The sequence below is a fragment of the Ruditapes philippinarum genome, unplaced genomic scaffold, assembly GCF_026571515.1.
Source record: "Ruditapes philippinarum isolate M1 unplaced genomic scaffold, ASM2657151v2 ctg7529_1_1_1_1, whole genome shotgun sequence".
NCBI classification, from domain to species: Eukaryota; Metazoa; Mollusca; class Bivalvia; order Venerida; family Veneridae; genus Ruditapes; species Ruditapes philippinarum.
Genome location: NW_026856841.1, coordinates 39 through 19,033, shown reverse-complemented (window position 1 = coordinate 19,033; position 18,995 = coordinate 39). Strand labels below are relative to the sequence as shown.

Sequence of the window (18,995 nt, the reverse complement as noted above, 5' to 3'; positions counted from 1 at the left end):
TATACACTTCTTTGAAATTCATATGCATTTGAAATATGGATTTTTTTATGACTTGGAACTTATCAGTAAACGAGAATTGGCTTGGAAGGCGAATTGTCATATGACACAAAGGGCTGGGATCAATGTTTATTAGTCTAATGGTGTTTCAAGAAGCTATTGGCTGCTTGTATTTGTAGCAAGTTTAAAAAAAAATCATTTTTAACATTAATGTATTAATTTTGTTTTTTATTCAATGACTGTTGTTCTCTGGTCATTTTTATAATATAATAATACTTTTAAACTAATTAACCATACATTTATGTTATAATGCAAGTCTACAGTGAGAGGACTTAGCTAGCCTCAGATATCTAAAGTTGGTATAAACACAGACCAATTAATAGTACTAACACATAAAACACAGAATAACGGTATTGTAAACTAAAATGCAAGACATTGTTTCACTTTCAAACATGATCACTTACATAACATATTGTTTTATCACAAATTATTAACTGGCAACTAATAATAAGTAACATTGAATGTTAAAAATTTTAAAAGATGAACATGTAGCCTTGAAGCTGCATGCTTTCAGATGGCATAAAAAGATCAAAGAAAACTAAATTATATGTGTAAACTATTCACTGCCTACAAGTGATGTACAAATGTACACCCATCCAGCTCATAGTACCATCTATTTCCCAAGGAGATCAGTTAACCCGACTTTGGAATATATAATATTATTATAGATTTTTCACTCAAGTTTATCAGCATTATAAAAAAAATATCTGAATTTCAAAACGTTGTTGCATTTCTTCCATACAAGAATTTGTTTTTATATACATGTATTCTATAAATATGAAGTAGAAGAAATAAGTATCCATCTTCTAAAGTTCATTTACGTAATTCTATCATATACAGACATATTCCAATATTCTGATATTATTATATTGTCAACCAATATGCTATAAATATACCAAAACGGTTCTTGTAGCGAAAGGGTTGGTAAAGAAGTATAGCAGAAAAATTGCTGAAGAAAACTAAATTTTGAGAAATCAGAAAGTTTCAGAAAAAAGTCAGTTTCCACAATGAAAAGTAACACTCTGATGTTAGAACTAAAACTTAATTGAATTAATTATTTTAATCAGCTTGTGTAAGTACAATTTCTGCTTGTTAATACATATAGAATTTAAGCTTTTTTTCTATGGACAGTAATGTATGTATTCTAGGCTTAATGAAGGTCCATCCGCCCTTTCAGGCACTGAGATTATGGACACCATAATTGCCTTAGGATTTATTAAATACTTGTACACCTATAAACATTTCAATACTAGCACATTTAAAAGAAAAATCATAAAAATTAGCATCAATCTATATAATGTGTAATTCAAGTGAAGTTCAAGAAAATAAGATTTTCAAAATAAAAAAATGTACACAAGTTTTTTTTTTACAAATGAACATGAGAATCATAAAGGGAGGTAATTAACAAGAATTATAAAGAAATTTATTTCCTTATAAGTACCACAAATTTAATTGCAAACAATAACTATAGAAACATTATCTGTATACATTATTTGTGAACATTATCTATATAAACATTTAAACCAGCTTGTAACAGAAGTGATTTGACTTCGCCATCAGTATAGAGCCAGGCCAGCCTGAAAATCCATGCAGTTTGACCAGGCCCCATGTTCAATAAAAAAAGATCAGATTGGGATCAAGTGATCCTGATTTTATTTTCATTGTTTTAAAGTACTAAAATTAATCGTGTTTTGCTAAAATTAAATGATAGGTATTCAAAATGTAAAAAATTGCTGATTTGCAAAGAAACCAAACTATTTTGGGATAAAATCAACAAATAACAAAACAAATACAAAAATTTTTGGATCAAAATAAGGATCATGATCAAAATTTGGATCAACTGTAAAATGCCGGTATCTTGTAAAAATAACAATAAATTTATTTTAAAATTTCATGAACTTGCTATTGCAAGTCCAGTTCTATCAAAATGATATTAGATATTTAATCTATGAGGATAAACAATGAAGAATATTAGAGTTTTTAAATTTGATCCTGATCTTGATCCTTAAATCTTTGTGAACACGGGCCCAGGCCCTATATTACTGGTTGCTTAACTTTGTATCATGATAATGAAATACTGTATAAGTGGATATTAATGCATCACAAAAATTTTGGGAATGTCAAAAAGCAGACATTTTGTGTGCAGAAATACTGGGAAAATATGATGTCTTGGATTATATACTGTTTACTATGATATCATTAATTAAGCAGGTACATGTTTAGACTATGTTGTTATTGTAATTGTTCTATTCAGTTGTTTAATACCATTATTATTTATATAACTGTCTGAAATATACATTGCTAGTTTAATAAAGGACCTGGTCAAACATTTCTTTGTCATAATTTGAAACATTCTTTTGTTACATGAATAACGAATTGTGTTATTAAGTATATTAACACATATATTGTTTCATTATAATATTTGTGATTAGTTAAGACCAAACTTAAACAAACAAGCAATGAGACAAGAGCTGTCCGTAAGACAGCGCGCTCGACTTTTTTATTGCTTGCCAATAAAAAAAGTTTTTGCAGTAAAAGGCAATACAAGAATCTCTGTATTTTTAAAGTGAACTAGTTGTTTGATACCCTTGAATATTACAGCAATGTTTATATGACATAATTTATGGTAAAGTGAACAAGTGGATAGGAATGAATTTTTTTAGATTTTTTAAGTTTTTTAGTGCTTGCCTATAATACAAAACATTGACAGTTAAGGGCCATAATTCAAATAAAATCTTTGACAGAATTACCTTCTCCTGGACATGTTTGGGAATCATGATTGTAAACAAGTATTCCAACTTTCAAATTAATATCTCAAACAGTTCAGTCAAAAAGTGGACTGGTACTAAAAACTTAACCAAGATTCTAAGTCGATAAAAGGCCTTAATTTTTAAAAACAAATCCTTGACAGAGTTACCTTCTCTTGCGTACAGATGGGGGTAATGATGTGAAATAGCATTAAAAGTTTCAAAGCAATATCTCAAAGGGTTAAGGCAATAAGTGGATTTTACCCATATTCAATGTATTTTCTAAGTCAAAAAAGGGGCATAATTCTGTCAAAAACCTTGACAGAGTTATGTCCTCTTGTCTGTTGATGAAGGTCGTGATGGTAAACAAGTATGGTCAGTTTCAAAGCAATACCTCCAATGGTTTTGAAATAAAGTGAGGTGGTACAAAAAACTTAACCAAGCTCAATACACTTTCTAAGTCAAAAAAAGGGCATAATTCTGTCAAAAACCTTGACAGAGTTATGTACTCTTGTCTGTAGATGGAGGTTATGATGGTGAACAAGTATGGTAAGTTTCAAAGCCATACTTGTAATACTTCTGAAATAAAGTGGGGTGGTACGAAAAACTTAACCAAGGTGTGACGCCAACGCTAACGCCGACGCCGACGCCGGGGCGAGTAGGATAGCTCCCCTTTTCATAGAAAAGTCGAGCTAAAAAATTAATCACTGTAATCAAACTTATTCATGTAAGATGCTGTATGAAAATGTGTTTTCACATAATAGAAAAAAAAATTGCCTAAAAAAATGTTTGCACAATCAAATATTTGCGAACAATTTCAATTCGCAAAAATCATAAATATTTCCATGTTGCAAAATTAACCACTTTTACAGTAACTTTCACTTCAAATGGAATGATCAATAGCAAATCAATTTAAGGAGTTCAGTAGATTAATGACAGAAGTTTAATCTTAGAAAAAGTATTGTTCTTTTTGAACTACAACAAATGCAAGTAGAACTGGGGAATAATGTGTTGCACATTATCCAAATTTGAAATTCTAGAATGATTGAAGTTACATAATTATGAAATACATAATTATGAACTGTCATTTTGTAAATTTTTAACTGTTTTCAAACATATCTGTGTGGGAAAGACCCATCACTAAAATCATTATAAATTTATTGCCTGTTTTCTTAAATCTTTTATACAGTTAATAACAATGAAATGCAAATGTAAAATGCTAAATAAAGTGTCTATAGCAATGACAAACATGTTTGTATCTGGATAAACAAAATCAGTTTACACAATCTATAAGATTTCCAATTTATTACAAAGTCAAGATTTTTAACATTCTCTTGGCAAGTATAAAATCTATCTCATGAAAAAAAAATGACTTCTGTATAGCAAGACAAAAACAATGCATGCACTTGTATTCCAAGCTAAAACTGCATTTAACAACTGACAGCTTCACAACTTATTCATGTGTTTAAAAATTGTATTAGAAATAACATAAAAAAATAAACATTGATTAATACAGTCAAACTTGCATTGAATACAACCTTTTAAACCAGACCTAAATCAGAAATATCTATTCATGAATAATTGTTTAAAATTAATCTTTATATTCAATTTTAAGAGCAATTTCAACAAAATACATTTTGTCTTAATATATTTCAAGGTGATTTTTATTTGCAAGTTTAACTGTATTAGTTAAATAAAGTGAGTTAAAAATAGATATCCGAATCATACTCTACGTAAGTATTGGTTCTTTCAAACGGTGATTGGTACTCGCTTCCTGCTTGTCTCATCCTCTGATTTAACAGCATATAAATTTCTAGCAACCCCTAGCTAATCAGGCTTGTTAAAATACCTAAATCATCAGATATGATTTTTTAATAAAAAAATGAAATTCTATATATATAAATCAAAATTAAATAAGTGAAGATGAAAATTTTGAAAGTGCTACGCATTTAAGTTGCTTGATTTATTTACAACAATCCATTTTAGTCAAAAAATGGTACTTTTCCTTACATGCAATCTGGGAATTCATTAACTTAGCATCTCTCTATTAGTATTGGTTCATATGGGCACAAAATGAAATCCCTTCCGTCAAAACAGAAAAACTTGGTGGCCCATACAGCTTTAAAACAGATAAAAGGCCAGACCATACATCGTACTCAAATCAACATAAAACCTGTTACATGCAGCAACCAGTTATCAGTCAATCTTCATTTCTGTTATATACCTGTTGGTTTCGCAAAATCTTGAGCGTAAAGATGCTATTGGAAACAACCAAGGTAGACCACGCATAAGCTAGTAAGACGCTCTTCTCCGTAAAAAACTTTTAACAGCGAGGCAAAAATATGCGACCAATATGGACGTAGATTAATATGTAAGACATAACCTTGTGTGCCATATAATTATTGCAATAGTGTAAAAAGGAAACATCTTTAATGTACATTATGTATCAGAAGTATCAAACATCATTATTTTTTTGATTGTAGTAAAAACGATTTTAGAGAAATTGAAAGCACAATACTAATGTCTATGTACATATGTATTGTATATATATGTTATGCATGTGTAGTTTTAATGTTGTGTAACACTGAATCATGTAATTATGCATCTGTTCTGCTGTTGATTTCGGATCTACCCGTTGTTTGGTAGAGGAGGTTGATATGATAAATAAACCTACGAATAGACTGAACGATGGTTTACATAAGACTCGCTTGACACTTATACTTGGCAATGTTTTATAATAATTGACTTGTCGGTAAATTCAACTTTTCATATCACATACTGTATGGCTTTTAAACGTCTTCATTAGAAATCAACAGTCAAGCCTTGTTCTTTTCCATAGTACATTTTTATGAGTTTGTTTAATAGTTTTTATTAAACATTTACATATCATTCATCAAGTTAGATTTAATCCAATATTGGAACAAAACATTCTTAAATCAATTAAATCTTCTTCCATATACACAAGCTTGATACTTTGCAGCACATTTACTTGTAAGGTAGTTTAATCTTTACAATTATTAGTATGAATAAGTTCTTGCTATTTTGTTAGCATCTAATCAATTTATTCATTAATTCATAATCATCATCAATCTTTTATACAATATTCTAAATAAAGCACATCTTCACATTGAGACAAACATTTTATTTTATTCAGAAAAGAACTTTGAGCTTTGAAGACACAGCCTCTCTGTCCAGCTCAAGGACTAAACTTTTCAGACAAAACCGATTAAAGAAATATTTTATGCACATAATTTAATTACCAAAATAATGTTCTGTTCCCCTCCTTCCTCTCCTTAATTTTCACTTTTCATAATGTACAACCAACATTAAATTTTAACACTGTATCAAAAAGACAACCACTTAATATATTGTTATCATCTTAGACACACTTTTGTTCAAAGGCAGAAATATTCTGTTTTTGTTTTTCTTTCATTACTTTTTATAATGATCGTGACTTGAAGTTGTCTTTTTATCTCTTCTTATTTTGTAAAATATTTATGTGAACAAATTTAGATATGAAGGCCCATTGACTTCCATACTTTATGTTTTATTTATCATTTAAATATTGAAATACCTTGTTATTTTTCACATTTGTATTCTCAATGTATCACTTTATATTATCAATGCATGTTTAGTTCTGAATGATGATTAGCTATTTATTTTTAAATGACCTATCAGTCTAGTGCCTATTTATACAAAAAGTCTACCTTTATAGTAACTAGGTCTAATGTATCTAAATTACACTACAGGAGAGTCAACCATTTAAGTACCAAAATTTATTGACTCAGAACTTGCCTTTTAAGTACAAAAATATAAGAAAGTTAACCATTTAAGTACCTTGATGTTTTATTTTAATTTACAGCAAGTTTTACTTCTAAACATACAATTATCAACCAATTAAGATGCTTAATTTACTGTCTATTAATTTTCATATCTCCGTATTTTCTAAGGTAGGTTGACCATTTAAGTACCTTAATTACAATTTAAGTACCTTAACGAAGAAATGTCAGCCAATTAGATATACCAATAAGTACCTTAAAATAACCACACATCTACCATTTAAGTACATCTACCTTCTATATAGCTGCCTTAAGAAGTTGATGCTATGAATTTAAATTGCTGTTTTTTTCTCAAGTTTTGTGAAAAATGGTCATCATATAAAATATTTAGGACTTCACGACATTCCAAACCTTTCAGCCCTCTTCTTCTTCTGCTCCTATAATCATGAAACAAGCAACCATGATCTATGTATGCAGAAAAAATATATGCATATGTATAACATAGTGGGATTTCATAGGTTAACATTATAAAGTATAATACTATCATGTATCAAAATAACGTCATCACAAGCTATAGTTGGTCATCTCAGAACAGAACAAAGTTGGTCATTGTAGGTCAGCATAGGTCATATGAGGTCATCACAGGTCAATGTAGATCAGCACAAGTCATTTGAGATCATCACAGAACAAAGTAGGTCATCACAGGTCAATGTAGATCAGCACAAGTCATTTGAGATCATCACAGAACAAAGTAGGTCATCACAGGTCATTGTAGGTCAGCATAGGTCAATAGAGGTCATCACAGGTCAATGTAGATCAGCACAAGTCATTAGAGATCATCACAGAACAAAGTAGGTCATCACAGGTCATTGTAGGTCAGCATAGGTCAATAGAGGTCATCACAGGTCAATGTAGATCAGCACAAGTCATTAGAGATCATCACAGAACAAAGTAGGTCATCACTCGTCATTGTAGGTCAGCATAGGTCAATAGAGGTAAGCAAAGGTCATTAAAGTTCACCAACTTTTAATTAGGCCATAATTGTTTTCAATATAATTTTCCCACTTCATTTGAATTATCAATAACCCATTTTTCAGTAAATGCAGTTTGGGAAAAATCAGTAAAATCTGAGAGCAATAACAACAGTCATTCTTTTGAAATTCATAGCTACTTGAGCTCAACTTGGTAGTAGAAAATGAACATAAAATTACTTCAGAATCATGAAAAGAGTGTCCATTGAAAACAATAAAATTGTAAATGTTGTAGCCTCAGTTTGATTGAGCCTGTTCTTGGTGCAAGTCACCATCCACGCCCCTAGCACCTACTTAAGCAGAACTCAACATTTAAACATACTAAATGGCGTAATTTTCAATCTAGAAACATCAATCATTAAGATGATATAATACCAAAAAATTAAGGATCTTTAAAGAGGCACGCCTCCAGATTCATGCTAAATATAAAAATGTTGAAAGCGTATTTAAAAGTTAAATATTGTAAAGTGAACAAAGAATGTAATCTATAAATAGCTAACTGCTCTTACTGTCCACCCAAAAGATGTCAAAATATCCAAAAATATTCTGCGATATTAGTGTGATAAATACTGCTGAGTCAATCTTTAATCACACATATCATTTTAGTTATTACTCTTATCTTAAATATTTCTACTTAAAGTCTTAGGATATTTTCTCAAGTTCGATTTTTAAAAAATAATTTGGCTCATCTGGAGGTGTGCAGCTTTAAATACATACCTCTTCTGCAGAACTCATAGTTATTTTCACCAGTTTGGGTTTATTTGGTCCGTTGTTTGTTGCCGACGTTACATCTCCAAATCTTTCTTTCCTTTTGCGTATTTTCTCTGCCTCATCAACTTTGGACAACGCTGGGGATAAAACTTGGCCAAACCTTTCTGCCCTCTTCTTTAAAGCATCTGTATCAGCCTAATAAAAATATTTTTTTCCATCAAATTGGTACAAGAATATATACACAATACCTTTGCCTGTAAAATAACAAAATGATATACAATATCTTTATTTGCCTGTAAAATAACAAGACTATTGTAAAGAAGCAGTCCTGTATCAGTAATAAATTTATGTTTAAGAAGCGTTTTTGCTGCAATTATAAAACTCCAAAGTTTAGTTTAATTAGTTCTATCATAATTTTTTGACTTATATAATAAAGTTATATTCAAGGAAAGTTTGACTATTATTTGAAACCCTCTCAAGTTTAGTTCCTGGAAGAAACCAGTACTGGCATCATTTAAGGAAACATGGCTTTTACCATGAATATCCCTGGGTTGAAAGACAGACACCTTAATAACTAGACCATTGGTATGTCAGGTATGTATCTAATGAAAACACAATACAATCTAAAATATGCTAAATCTTACAATTGGGTTTTTAATAACTTTTGCAGCTTAGGCATGTTTAAGCAATTTTTTCACTTCCAAAACTTTGAAGATTACTTTGATACCCTCACCTGAGTGCAGAAATGGATTTACTCCTTATACAATTTAATAGGAGTTAATTGTTACTGAACTAAGGTCTTTGAATAAAAATGGCCAAAGAGCTTTTATTACTGGAATGAATTGAAAATATGTTTCTTTTTTCTCGTGAAAAATAAGAGAGAATGGTATAAATGTTAGAAGGGAAGATCTACATACCCCAGCTCCAGCTGTAGACAACTTTGATGATGGTGAACTGGTTCCAAATCTGTAAAAAAGAATTTGTTTGTAAACAAAAGCTGCATCTAGGACAATGTACTCGACTATTCTAAGTGCTTGATAGTAAAACATAGCCTGGATAATGTAGAATTTTTCTGAGTTCAAAAAGAGATGTAATTCTGTCAAAATCCGAGATGTTTATATAACACTATGTTTTGGCAATTGATAATATCCGTAATTTAACTGGATATTCCATATACTTGGTAATGAACAGAACTCGTGAAATCTAATCTTTGCTTAACATACCCTGAGCTGAATAAATAAGCAACCTGAATATGGAGGGAATAAACACTTCAAGTAATAATCATTGAATGGATGGATGGATGTGGAAAAATGTTAATGTATTTCCTTTCAGTAAAGGTAATACAAAGACATTTTAGGCAAAATTTTTGCCAAATTTCACCTAAAATGCAAAAACAATTTCAAATAATCTTTTATAGTACCTTTCTGCTCTGATCTGCTTTTTCAAATCTTCATTTACCACACCAAACCTTTCTGCTCTCTGTTTCATTCTCTGAAATACAAACATTCTTTATTAAAGGGACCCCACTGAGGTTTTTTGACATGATGGGACTGAAAATATTTTTTTCCAGATAAATGTACCATTTGATGTAGGTGTAGACCACCAATCTTTGTGCAAACTTTCAAATCATTCGCGCACTTCGTTTTTCCATAATAATTATTCAAATTGTAAAAAATGACCAAAAATGAAAAGCGTTTAAATGCTTTTCACTCAAATTAGGCTTAGAAAAGCATAAAACTACGATTTTCGATTTATTTTAAAGTATATTTCTTAACTATCTTTGCATATATTTCTGTTTAAAGCGCCCCAGTTCATTTATGTAAGAAATTCTAATGTTATGTTTTTAGGCTTTTAAACCTCAGTGGAGTCCCTTTAGGTCTTAACATTTAACTTGATGAATTTCAGTAATGGATAAATTAACTTGCTATGAGTTTGGAACAGTGCATTTAAAGTTTGTCATTTTTTTTGTATTCGGTCTAAGACCGCCATAAGACCTTTGCTTGTCTTGGTGTGATGTAAGACAAACTTACATTGCACCTAGATGGTAAAGGCCATAAGGCGACATTCCAGCATTTAATACTGGTGGAGGACGACCTTAGGTGCCTTTCCGAGATTTATTTTAGGTATGAACGACACATAAGTAGAACCATAAACATTGAAATAAAAAAATTGTGACTTAGTTATATGACTAGATTAAACTGCTGCTTTAAAATTGAATATTAATTGGTGTTGCAATGGAGTTTCAATATCAAAATACTAAAAGTGTGTAGCTAAATACAGTCTTATCAGGCAGAGTAAACGTTGCCCTGGTCCTATACTGGAGACATACAAGATTTTCTGTTTATTACTAGTGTTCAGCATAATTAATACAGTGATTTACATGACTTTGTTTAATTATATGGGAATAACAAGAGCTGTCGGTAGGACAGCAACGCTCGACTATTCTTAGTGCTTGATAGTAAACAAAAATGCTTGATATAATTACCTCCTCCTGTTTACAGGTTGGGGTAATGATGGTGAACAAGTGTGCAAAGTTTCAAAGCCATATGTCAATGGACTTTGAAAACATTTGAACTATTACAAAAACTTTAACGTAAATTCTAAGTCGAAAAAGGGGCATAATTCTGTCAAAATGCTTGATACACTTACCTCCTCCTGTCTACAGGTTGGGGTAATGATGGTGAACAAGTGTGCAAAGTTTCAAAGCCATATGTCAATGGACTTTGAAAACATTTGAACTATTACAAAAAACTTTAACGTAAATTCTAAGTCGAAAAAGGGGCATAATTCTGTCAAAATGCTTGATACACTTACCTCCTCCTGTCTACAGGTTGGGGTAATGATGGTGAACAAGTGTGCAAAGTTTCAAAGCCATATGTCAATGGACTTTGAAAATATTTGAACTATTACAAAAACTTTAACGTAAATTCTAAGTCGAAAAAGGGGCATAATTCTGTCAAAATGCTTGATACAGTTACCTCCTCCTGTCTACAGGTTGGGGTAATGATGGTGAACAAGTGTGCAAAGTTTCAAAACCATATGTCAATGGACTTTGAAAATATTTGAACTATTACAAAAACTTTAACATAAGTGGTTACGCCGACGCAGACGCCGACACTGACGCTGACGCTCGGGTGACTACAATAGCTCTACTTATTCTTATCGAATAGTCGAGCTAAAAAGCTTGTACAACCTACCTCTTCAGCAGACAGTTGAGTTGACACAAGTTTAGGTTTTGATTCTGCTTCATCATCAGTTTTCCTAAAATAAAGAAAAAGTTATAGGGTTATCCTTAATATGAAGGTCATATCAATAAGTTAGCCCAACAAATTGTATGCCAGGGCTTTTCATTATATGTAGAATGTTAAAAACTGAGACTAATCAATATGTTTATAGAGCTTAAATGGTAAAAGATCTTTCCTGAACCACACACACACAAAAAAAATCATAAAAATTTACACAAATTATACTTATCTTTTTCAGTCATATTGTTTTAACTGCTTAATTTGTATTAACATGTATCCACAAGTATACATGGACCTCTTAACCTGATCATTTACATGTATCAAGGCACAACTGATAAGGTTAAAACGATTTTTACAAATAACTGAACATAATCGAAAAAAAAATTAAGAAAACAGAAATATGCAGAATTTTTCTTTTGGTGTCTAGAAAAATAACAAGTCTAAGAATGACTTACTGTGGTGAAGTAATCTTCTTGACAACTGGTTCAGCCTCCTGGAATAACAAGGTGGAAGTAAATAAGAATGAAAAATAATACATGTATAAGTGAACAACTAGTCATTTATTACTTACCTATAACTGCCTTGCAATGCTTTTTAATGGCTTAGACTTTAAAATACACAATATTTAGTTATTTTGGAAAATTTTCTGCACTCCCATGTACATTGTACTATAATAGGGATAAGACACTGATCTTGATCTGATATGATACCCTTCTACTACCCACCCCTCCCTCCTTCATTGTTGTTATGCATACTAAATGTTGAAATTTACTTTTAATTATATTTTTGGGGGTTGTAACAGGGACTGGATGGAGGGAGGGAAGGGGGGTTAAGCGGTAGGGGATAATATAAGATCAAAGCGTCTTATCCCTGTGCATTGTACAAGTTAATATTGCCATAAATTACAGAAGATATCAGACAAAATATAAAGATGCGGTAAGAAGTGGTACAGCAAGATAAAGCAAGGACGGACAGAAATATTCCACTAAGATCTTTCAGTGGGCAATCAATATAAAAACGTAAGGTACAGAGGTAGTTTATCATTATATACATTACCTTATCAACAACAGCTGGTTTAGGAGCAGGCTTTGGCACAGAAAGATCCACACTGTCATCCAAAATAGAATCTAAAATCAAAACAGAAATATGTAACTTGAATATTTAAACTGGACAATATTATGTGTTTTAAAGCACCTTGCCTCCAGATTCATGAAAATTTTTGAAAATGTACTTGAAAGTAAATATTGTGAAGTGAACAAAGAAAATAATTTACACATTAAGAGCACTTACAATCAATGTATATTACCAAATAAAGGTCAAAATATGCAAAAATAGCATTTATTGCATTAGTCATGAACAATGTACATGTAGTAGCAATGTGGTGATAAATACTGCAAAATCAGTTTATTATCACATATAACAAGTAAATTTTTACTTGAATCTAGAATCTTTTTTACTTTTCTGAAAATCTTAGAATATTTTTCTGAAGTTTGATTTTATTGAAATATTTTGTCTCATCTGGAGGCATGCAGCTTTAACTGTTTTTATCAGTAAATGATTATCATATGAGATTTGTTGATTCCCTTTGTTATAAAACAACTATATTATGTTTTTTTGCTGTTTCTAATATGTGTGACAAAGCATGTAAGGTAAATTGTTATACAACTGTACTGACATAGTAATACAATACAAGTAAAAGCCTAATAGTTCGTGGCTAAACAAAGTATACAGTACTGTATAAAAGAGCTAGAATACATTGTAGCATGCAAAATGAAAAAAACAATGTTATTTTGTTTAAACCTTACCATTTTGTGTAATGTGATAGAAAGAATCTAACATACACTGTCAATCTCAATAGCAATTTATTCACCTTGTTCAAGAAAATGTCAAAAAACTTGCTACAAGGATCTTCCATTCTAAAACAGTTTCTTCAAACTTTTAAATAAAATCTTGAACTACATGAATGTGACAATAAAATGATGTAACATGATTCTTTTAGTGATCTAAACATGTATATATTGAAAGATAAACAAGTCCATTTAGCCTTGTAAGGGTTAAAATTTAATGCTACAGTGTGGCCAGACGCTCTTTTCTGAGGCTGACAAGAGCTAATTCCCCGATTATTATCAATGTTTTAATTTGTATATCGTTCTTTACATTTGTATTTTTTGATTTAGAAAATATCATCAATTTAACCTCCACCATGCTACATTTCTCTGATTTGTAAAAAAAATCAAGTTTTTTTGTTCTAAATAAAATCACATAAAGACAATTTATAAAGCACAAAGCCTAATCAGTGTTTTGTTGTTGTTGTTTTTAATGTTGTTATTAATATCTTATTACCTTCTAAAGCTGCTGTAGTGTCAGTGGCAGCTAAAATGATATAAATAAACATATTTTATCATATCTGTCAATAATCCCATGTCTACAGCTGATTTATGTATGTACTATCTGGTCCGATATATTTTCAGATTTGACATAATGATAACTTATTTGTTCTCTTCCAACAAAAACTTAATGTTTCTAGAATGCAGAAATGTGTTAGGCTGATAATGACAATGTCAAATAAGTATCTTTATGATGCTGTAAGCCTTAAAGGGACTCCACTGAGGTTTTTTGACATGACTGGACTTAAAATATTCTTTTGAGATTAATGTTCCATCTGATGTATGTCTAGACCAAAAAGTAATGGGCATAATGTCAGACCATTCTCTCGCTCTGTTTTCCAGAATTATTATTCTAAATTGAAAAGTGTTGCAACGCTTTTCAGCCCAATCGAGCTAAAGGTACTGGTCGGAGACCATCAACCGGACACTTTTTGAACATTTTTCCGTACAGATTTCATAATTTTTAACCTAGAGACCTTAAAATTTGACACAGTTCAGCTAGGTTCTTCTCCTAACTAACAAACTAGTTTGTTTATTTCCGATTGTATTGACACTTATATCTGAGGCTCGACAAGGAGGGTATCAAAATTACCTAGATTGTCTACACTACAGTACCATGTGTCCGGACACATATGTACATCACATGATTGAATTTAGTTAAAAGCTGGGGTGTTTTGATTTTAGATTTTTAACATAATATACAATATTTCAGCAACAAATGCTGAAGTTTTTGATATTCTATTATTCACTCTGCAAATGATTATAGCTGGTATATGAGGTCAGGCATTGCTTTCTTGACCCCCAAATTTCAACGTCAACATTCTTGAAATAGACATTAAATTATTACTATTTATGGAGGTTGAAATAAATTAATTTACTTAATTTTAAAATAAACATGCACTTATTGTTGATAAAAAAGTGACTGACAACCACTGAACAAAGAAAATACTAAATTAAGCATTTTCTGGGTCGTCCGGGTTTGGTGGTTGTCCGGTTTTGGTGGTCCCCAACCAGTATGTAGCACAAAAAGATGACTTTCACCTTGTTTTGTATAATTTTACCAGTAATACTTCATTATCTTTCGCATATCTTTCTGTTTTAAAGTGTTCATGCTGATATTTGTAAGAAATTCAAATTTTATATTTTTGAGGCTTTTGTACCTCAGTGGAGTTCCTTTAACCTACTGTCAGCTGAATTTAACATATGGACTTGTCCACTTTTAAGACTGTCCAATTCCAAAACCAATAATGGGGATGTCAAGATGACAGTTTAAAGTTATTCAGCCAACAGTATAGAGCCTGGTCAGACTGCACAGATGTACAAACTGTTTTGGCTCTATTATGACTAAAGTTAATTAATTTGGGTTTCAGCATAGTAAGGGCTAAATAACAGCATATATCATTCATTTTAAAATTCTAACCATACAGGTGCTCTTACTTTATTATTTAACTCACAAAAAATTGTGAATAGGAATTAACTTTTAATTAATTTTTTTATGCTTAAGGCAATTAAAGGAATGGGTTTTTTTTTAACTAAACATGGGTAAAAATAAGCATAACATTACATTAAGTAACAAAACAAACTGAACTGAACAAATGAAATAAACACTAAAATAATAGAACTTAACAAGTTCAAAAGTAAAATAAACTGAAATGAAAAACTTACAAAAATGAAAAATACAAAAAAGGCCACATGAACAGGAAAAAATCTTGGATCATCCAATTTTTTAAGACTGGTACTCAAGTAAAATGTAATGACCAAGATTTCAAATTGAAATGGCTAAAACAATTATATTGTAAGCAAAACTGAACAATTTGCAGCACGGTCCAACTTACCCTAGCTTAACAGAACACAAACTTTATTAAGGAAATCCATCCATCAATAGATGCAGGTATCAAAATTATATCAAAATACTAAAAAAAAATCCATACAAACAGAAAGTGTTTCTCTTTTTTGTTTTGTTCTTTATATATGTTTGGTAGAGAGATCCATTGTTCAAATTCGAAGGAAATGAGTATTTTTTATCCAAAAAAAATTAAATAGTGTAAAGAAATTCCGTGTTTAAAGTAAACAATTAAGCAGTAAAAAGTGATATGGGGTGTCTTATTATCTATCACCATTGCTAGCACACAGATGGTTTAAGCCATTGAAAAACATAGTATTATCAATATTACAATTCAATGTGAAACTTTGATATTACAATCACCCCCCCCCCCCCCCCCCCCCCAAAAAAAAAAAAAATTAAAAAAAAATTAGCAACTATGATATTTTGGATACTGAAAATCCTGATTCCAGGAAGAAAATCCTAAAAAGATTTCTTCAAATTTCAAATGTTAATTAAAATTAATGCCCATTATTGCTGACTGAAATCAAAGTAAGTGATTTATGCACTTGTTGATAGATGGATCCCCTTATTTAAAAAAATTGTAGGCATACCCTCACACTCAAGAAATTTGTCATCAAAGAAAGGAAAGTCTTCTATATATTGCTCTGACAGAAAGGTAAACCAATAATATAAGCAAGCATATAAAAATATAAAATAAATCCTAGAAATGACATGGGGCTTCATCTATAAAATCTATGTTACAAAGCCAGAGTATTAAATTCTAATTTTGAAAGTAAAAAATAATAAAATTAAATTCTGATGTCATTGGTCATACAGTATAACTGAGATTATTTTTTATAGTAAAATAATGTTGTAAAAGATAATTGGTTCACATGTGATGTAGTTAATATCTTAAATAAAAAATTACTGACTAACTTTACCAAAATTAGCAAAAAGCAGGTTAACCACCCTTGAACAAAATTACATGTGAACTATTTTTATTTTATTCATGATTGAAGTCCTAATTGATAAATTTATGAGTGAAGATTAAAACCTATAACCTATAAGTAAATTATCACAAGCTCATTTACTACCAATAGGTATTGTAACAGGGTTTATATTGACCACAACCTGTGATAATGACAAGACTGAGATAAAATTAAATATTTGTATTTACCTTCCTCTGATTGGACAGCAGACTTAAGTCTTTCTAGAAGTTCACTTTTAGTGCCAGTCAAAGGTAAACCTCTCTCTTTCAGGGCTTTCTTCAAATCTGCAACCTAAAATGATAGCGAAGATGACACTTGGGTGATTCCAGCTTTTTAGAAATTAATGTGCACAATTATCACTTTTGACAGGGGTGTTTTGCTCGATTACAGCACTCATGACACAGACAGAATAGCATATCTTCAAACGCTTTTCACAACTTGACAAGAGTGAAAATTTTGAAAAAGTGGTTGGTCAATTTTTCATTTTGTGATTTACAACACACAGAAGTTTTCTCTTGAATAGTTCTACAAAGTTGATATAAACAGTGTCTATTCTAGAAATTCAAAAATTGGGGTGAATTTCCTCATCCTCTCATTAAAAAATATGGGGAATTTTAAAAAACAAGGGTGCCAATATAAAGTGTAATTGCATAAAATTAATGTTGTTTATATCAAAAACAAGACTTGTCTTTTTTTTCTAAAAAAATTGAAAGGTAGAGCTCTAGATTGTATTTAAAAAAACAACCAAAAAAAAACCCTGATCAGTCACCCTTATATTCAAGCATATTTTGAAGTTAAATATGTATTAGTGTTAACAGTTATGCATATATTAGTGTAAGTGTATCAGAATGTGCATCAACCGCCCGGCAACAATGATGCTTGATCAACGCCGGGTTTACGTAGGAAGTATATTATTCTTACTATGCTTTACGGTAATGCGAGTACCTGCTAGATAGTGATAGTTTTGAAAACTTTCGTCTGATGTACTGAATTGACACATCGCAACTTTTTGAATTAAAAGATAATGATAAAAGCTGAGGTATTCTGATTGAAAACGGAAGAGTAGACTGGTGTCCTGCGAACTTATATGGGAACCATAATAAATGGAAGCAGTGTATAAAATACTGAATGACAAGTTTTAAACAGAAATTGTGAAAGATTATGAAAGATTATTTTATACTATTCCACAGTAAAAGTAAATCGAGCTGGCTTTGAGGTTTTGCCTTTTTCAAAATCATATTCTGTTCTGTTTGTTTTGATTACCACTATTTTAGCCTCATTCTATTACAAAATCATAATTTAATTATTCAATTTATCTCAAGATTATTCCTTTTATTCATCCATTTATTGAAATGCTATTAAAAGTCTGGTATAAAACACATACAGGTAAGGCTTATTCTTAATCAAATATGGTGCCGATTTGATAAAGGGCTGAAACGTCCGGGGCCGAAACGTCTAGGGTAATTTGAGACCGATACGTCTTGGGGCCGAAATGACTCGAAATCGTTTGTTTTATATCATACCCCACCCACGAACTTTATTCGTAAACACGAGTTTTCACCAGAAATATCGGGTACCACTATTGAAAATAATTGTTAGATTTATAGACACTCTAAGACACTTTTTATTCAACATTGTTAACCAGTGTTACAATTTATGTAATTTTTATAAATTCGATTTACCTTCATTTTGCCGAAATCTTCCGCTGAGATTTTGTCCGCCATTGTTTGCTGTTGTTGTTGTTGTTGTAAGCTAAGGAAAATATCCGTACTTAACCCGTTTCGTTACCCGGAATCAACTTTCGACCAATATAAAAAACATCTTGCTTTTTTTCACTAAATAAGGGCATAAATAAATGGAATTGACTTCCAGTAGTTCCTTCTACGAATTTATTTTTCATTTTAATGGAATTATTTCGAATTAATTTTCCCTCATGTCAAGTCACAGGTATTTTATTTATAAAATCGTATACATATTTATTAGTACGTTTAAGGACGGACTTAAGACACGGTTAAAGGGGGATCACTACCACAATCTAAAATATGCCAACAAATAATTTTTTTTCTGCAAGAAATTCACCAACACGCAATCGTTTTTTTGATTTGGTAATTTTTATATTTATTTCAAACCCAATGATTATTATTTTACATGAATTAAAATTCCTTTTAGGGACGTACCGTATTCCCGATACAGTATACAACTTGAATTTGTAGCAAATAATTTT

The 18,995-nt window shown here is 30.8% G+C and overlaps 1 protein-coding gene across 3 annotated transcripts; it reads right to left on the bottom strand.

Annotated features, from left to right (window-relative positions):
* Window positions 1-6,600: 6,600 nt before the first annotated feature.
* On the bottom strand, window positions 6,601-18,526 carry LOC132747891 (SAP domain-containing ribonucleoprotein-like). 3 transcript variants are annotated; one of them, XM_060737418.1, is made up of 11 exons: window positions 18,454-18,526; window positions 16,960-17,062; window positions 16,394-16,447; window positions 13,914-13,943; window positions 12,627-12,697; window positions 12,026-12,063; window positions 11,523-11,586; window positions 9,746-9,816; window positions 9,243-9,291; window positions 8,332-8,520; window positions 6,601-7,020 (listed from the first exon to the last, which is right to left on the bottom strand). In XM_060737418.1, exons 1-11 carry the CDS (start codon window positions 18,493-18,495, stop codon window positions 6,979-6,981), a joined length of 753 nt encoding a protein of 250 aa, XP_060593401.1. In that variant the 5' UTR covers window positions 18,496-18,526; the 3' UTR covers window positions 6,601-6,978. The 3 variants fall into 3 exon arrangements, with proteins under 3 accessions (XP_060593401.1, XP_060593402.1, XP_060593403.1); XM_060737419.1 differs by lacking the exon at window positions 16,394-16,447; XM_060737420.1 differs by lacking the exons at window positions 13,914-13,943; window positions 16,394-16,447.
* Window positions 18,527-18,995: the final 469 nt, after the last annotated feature.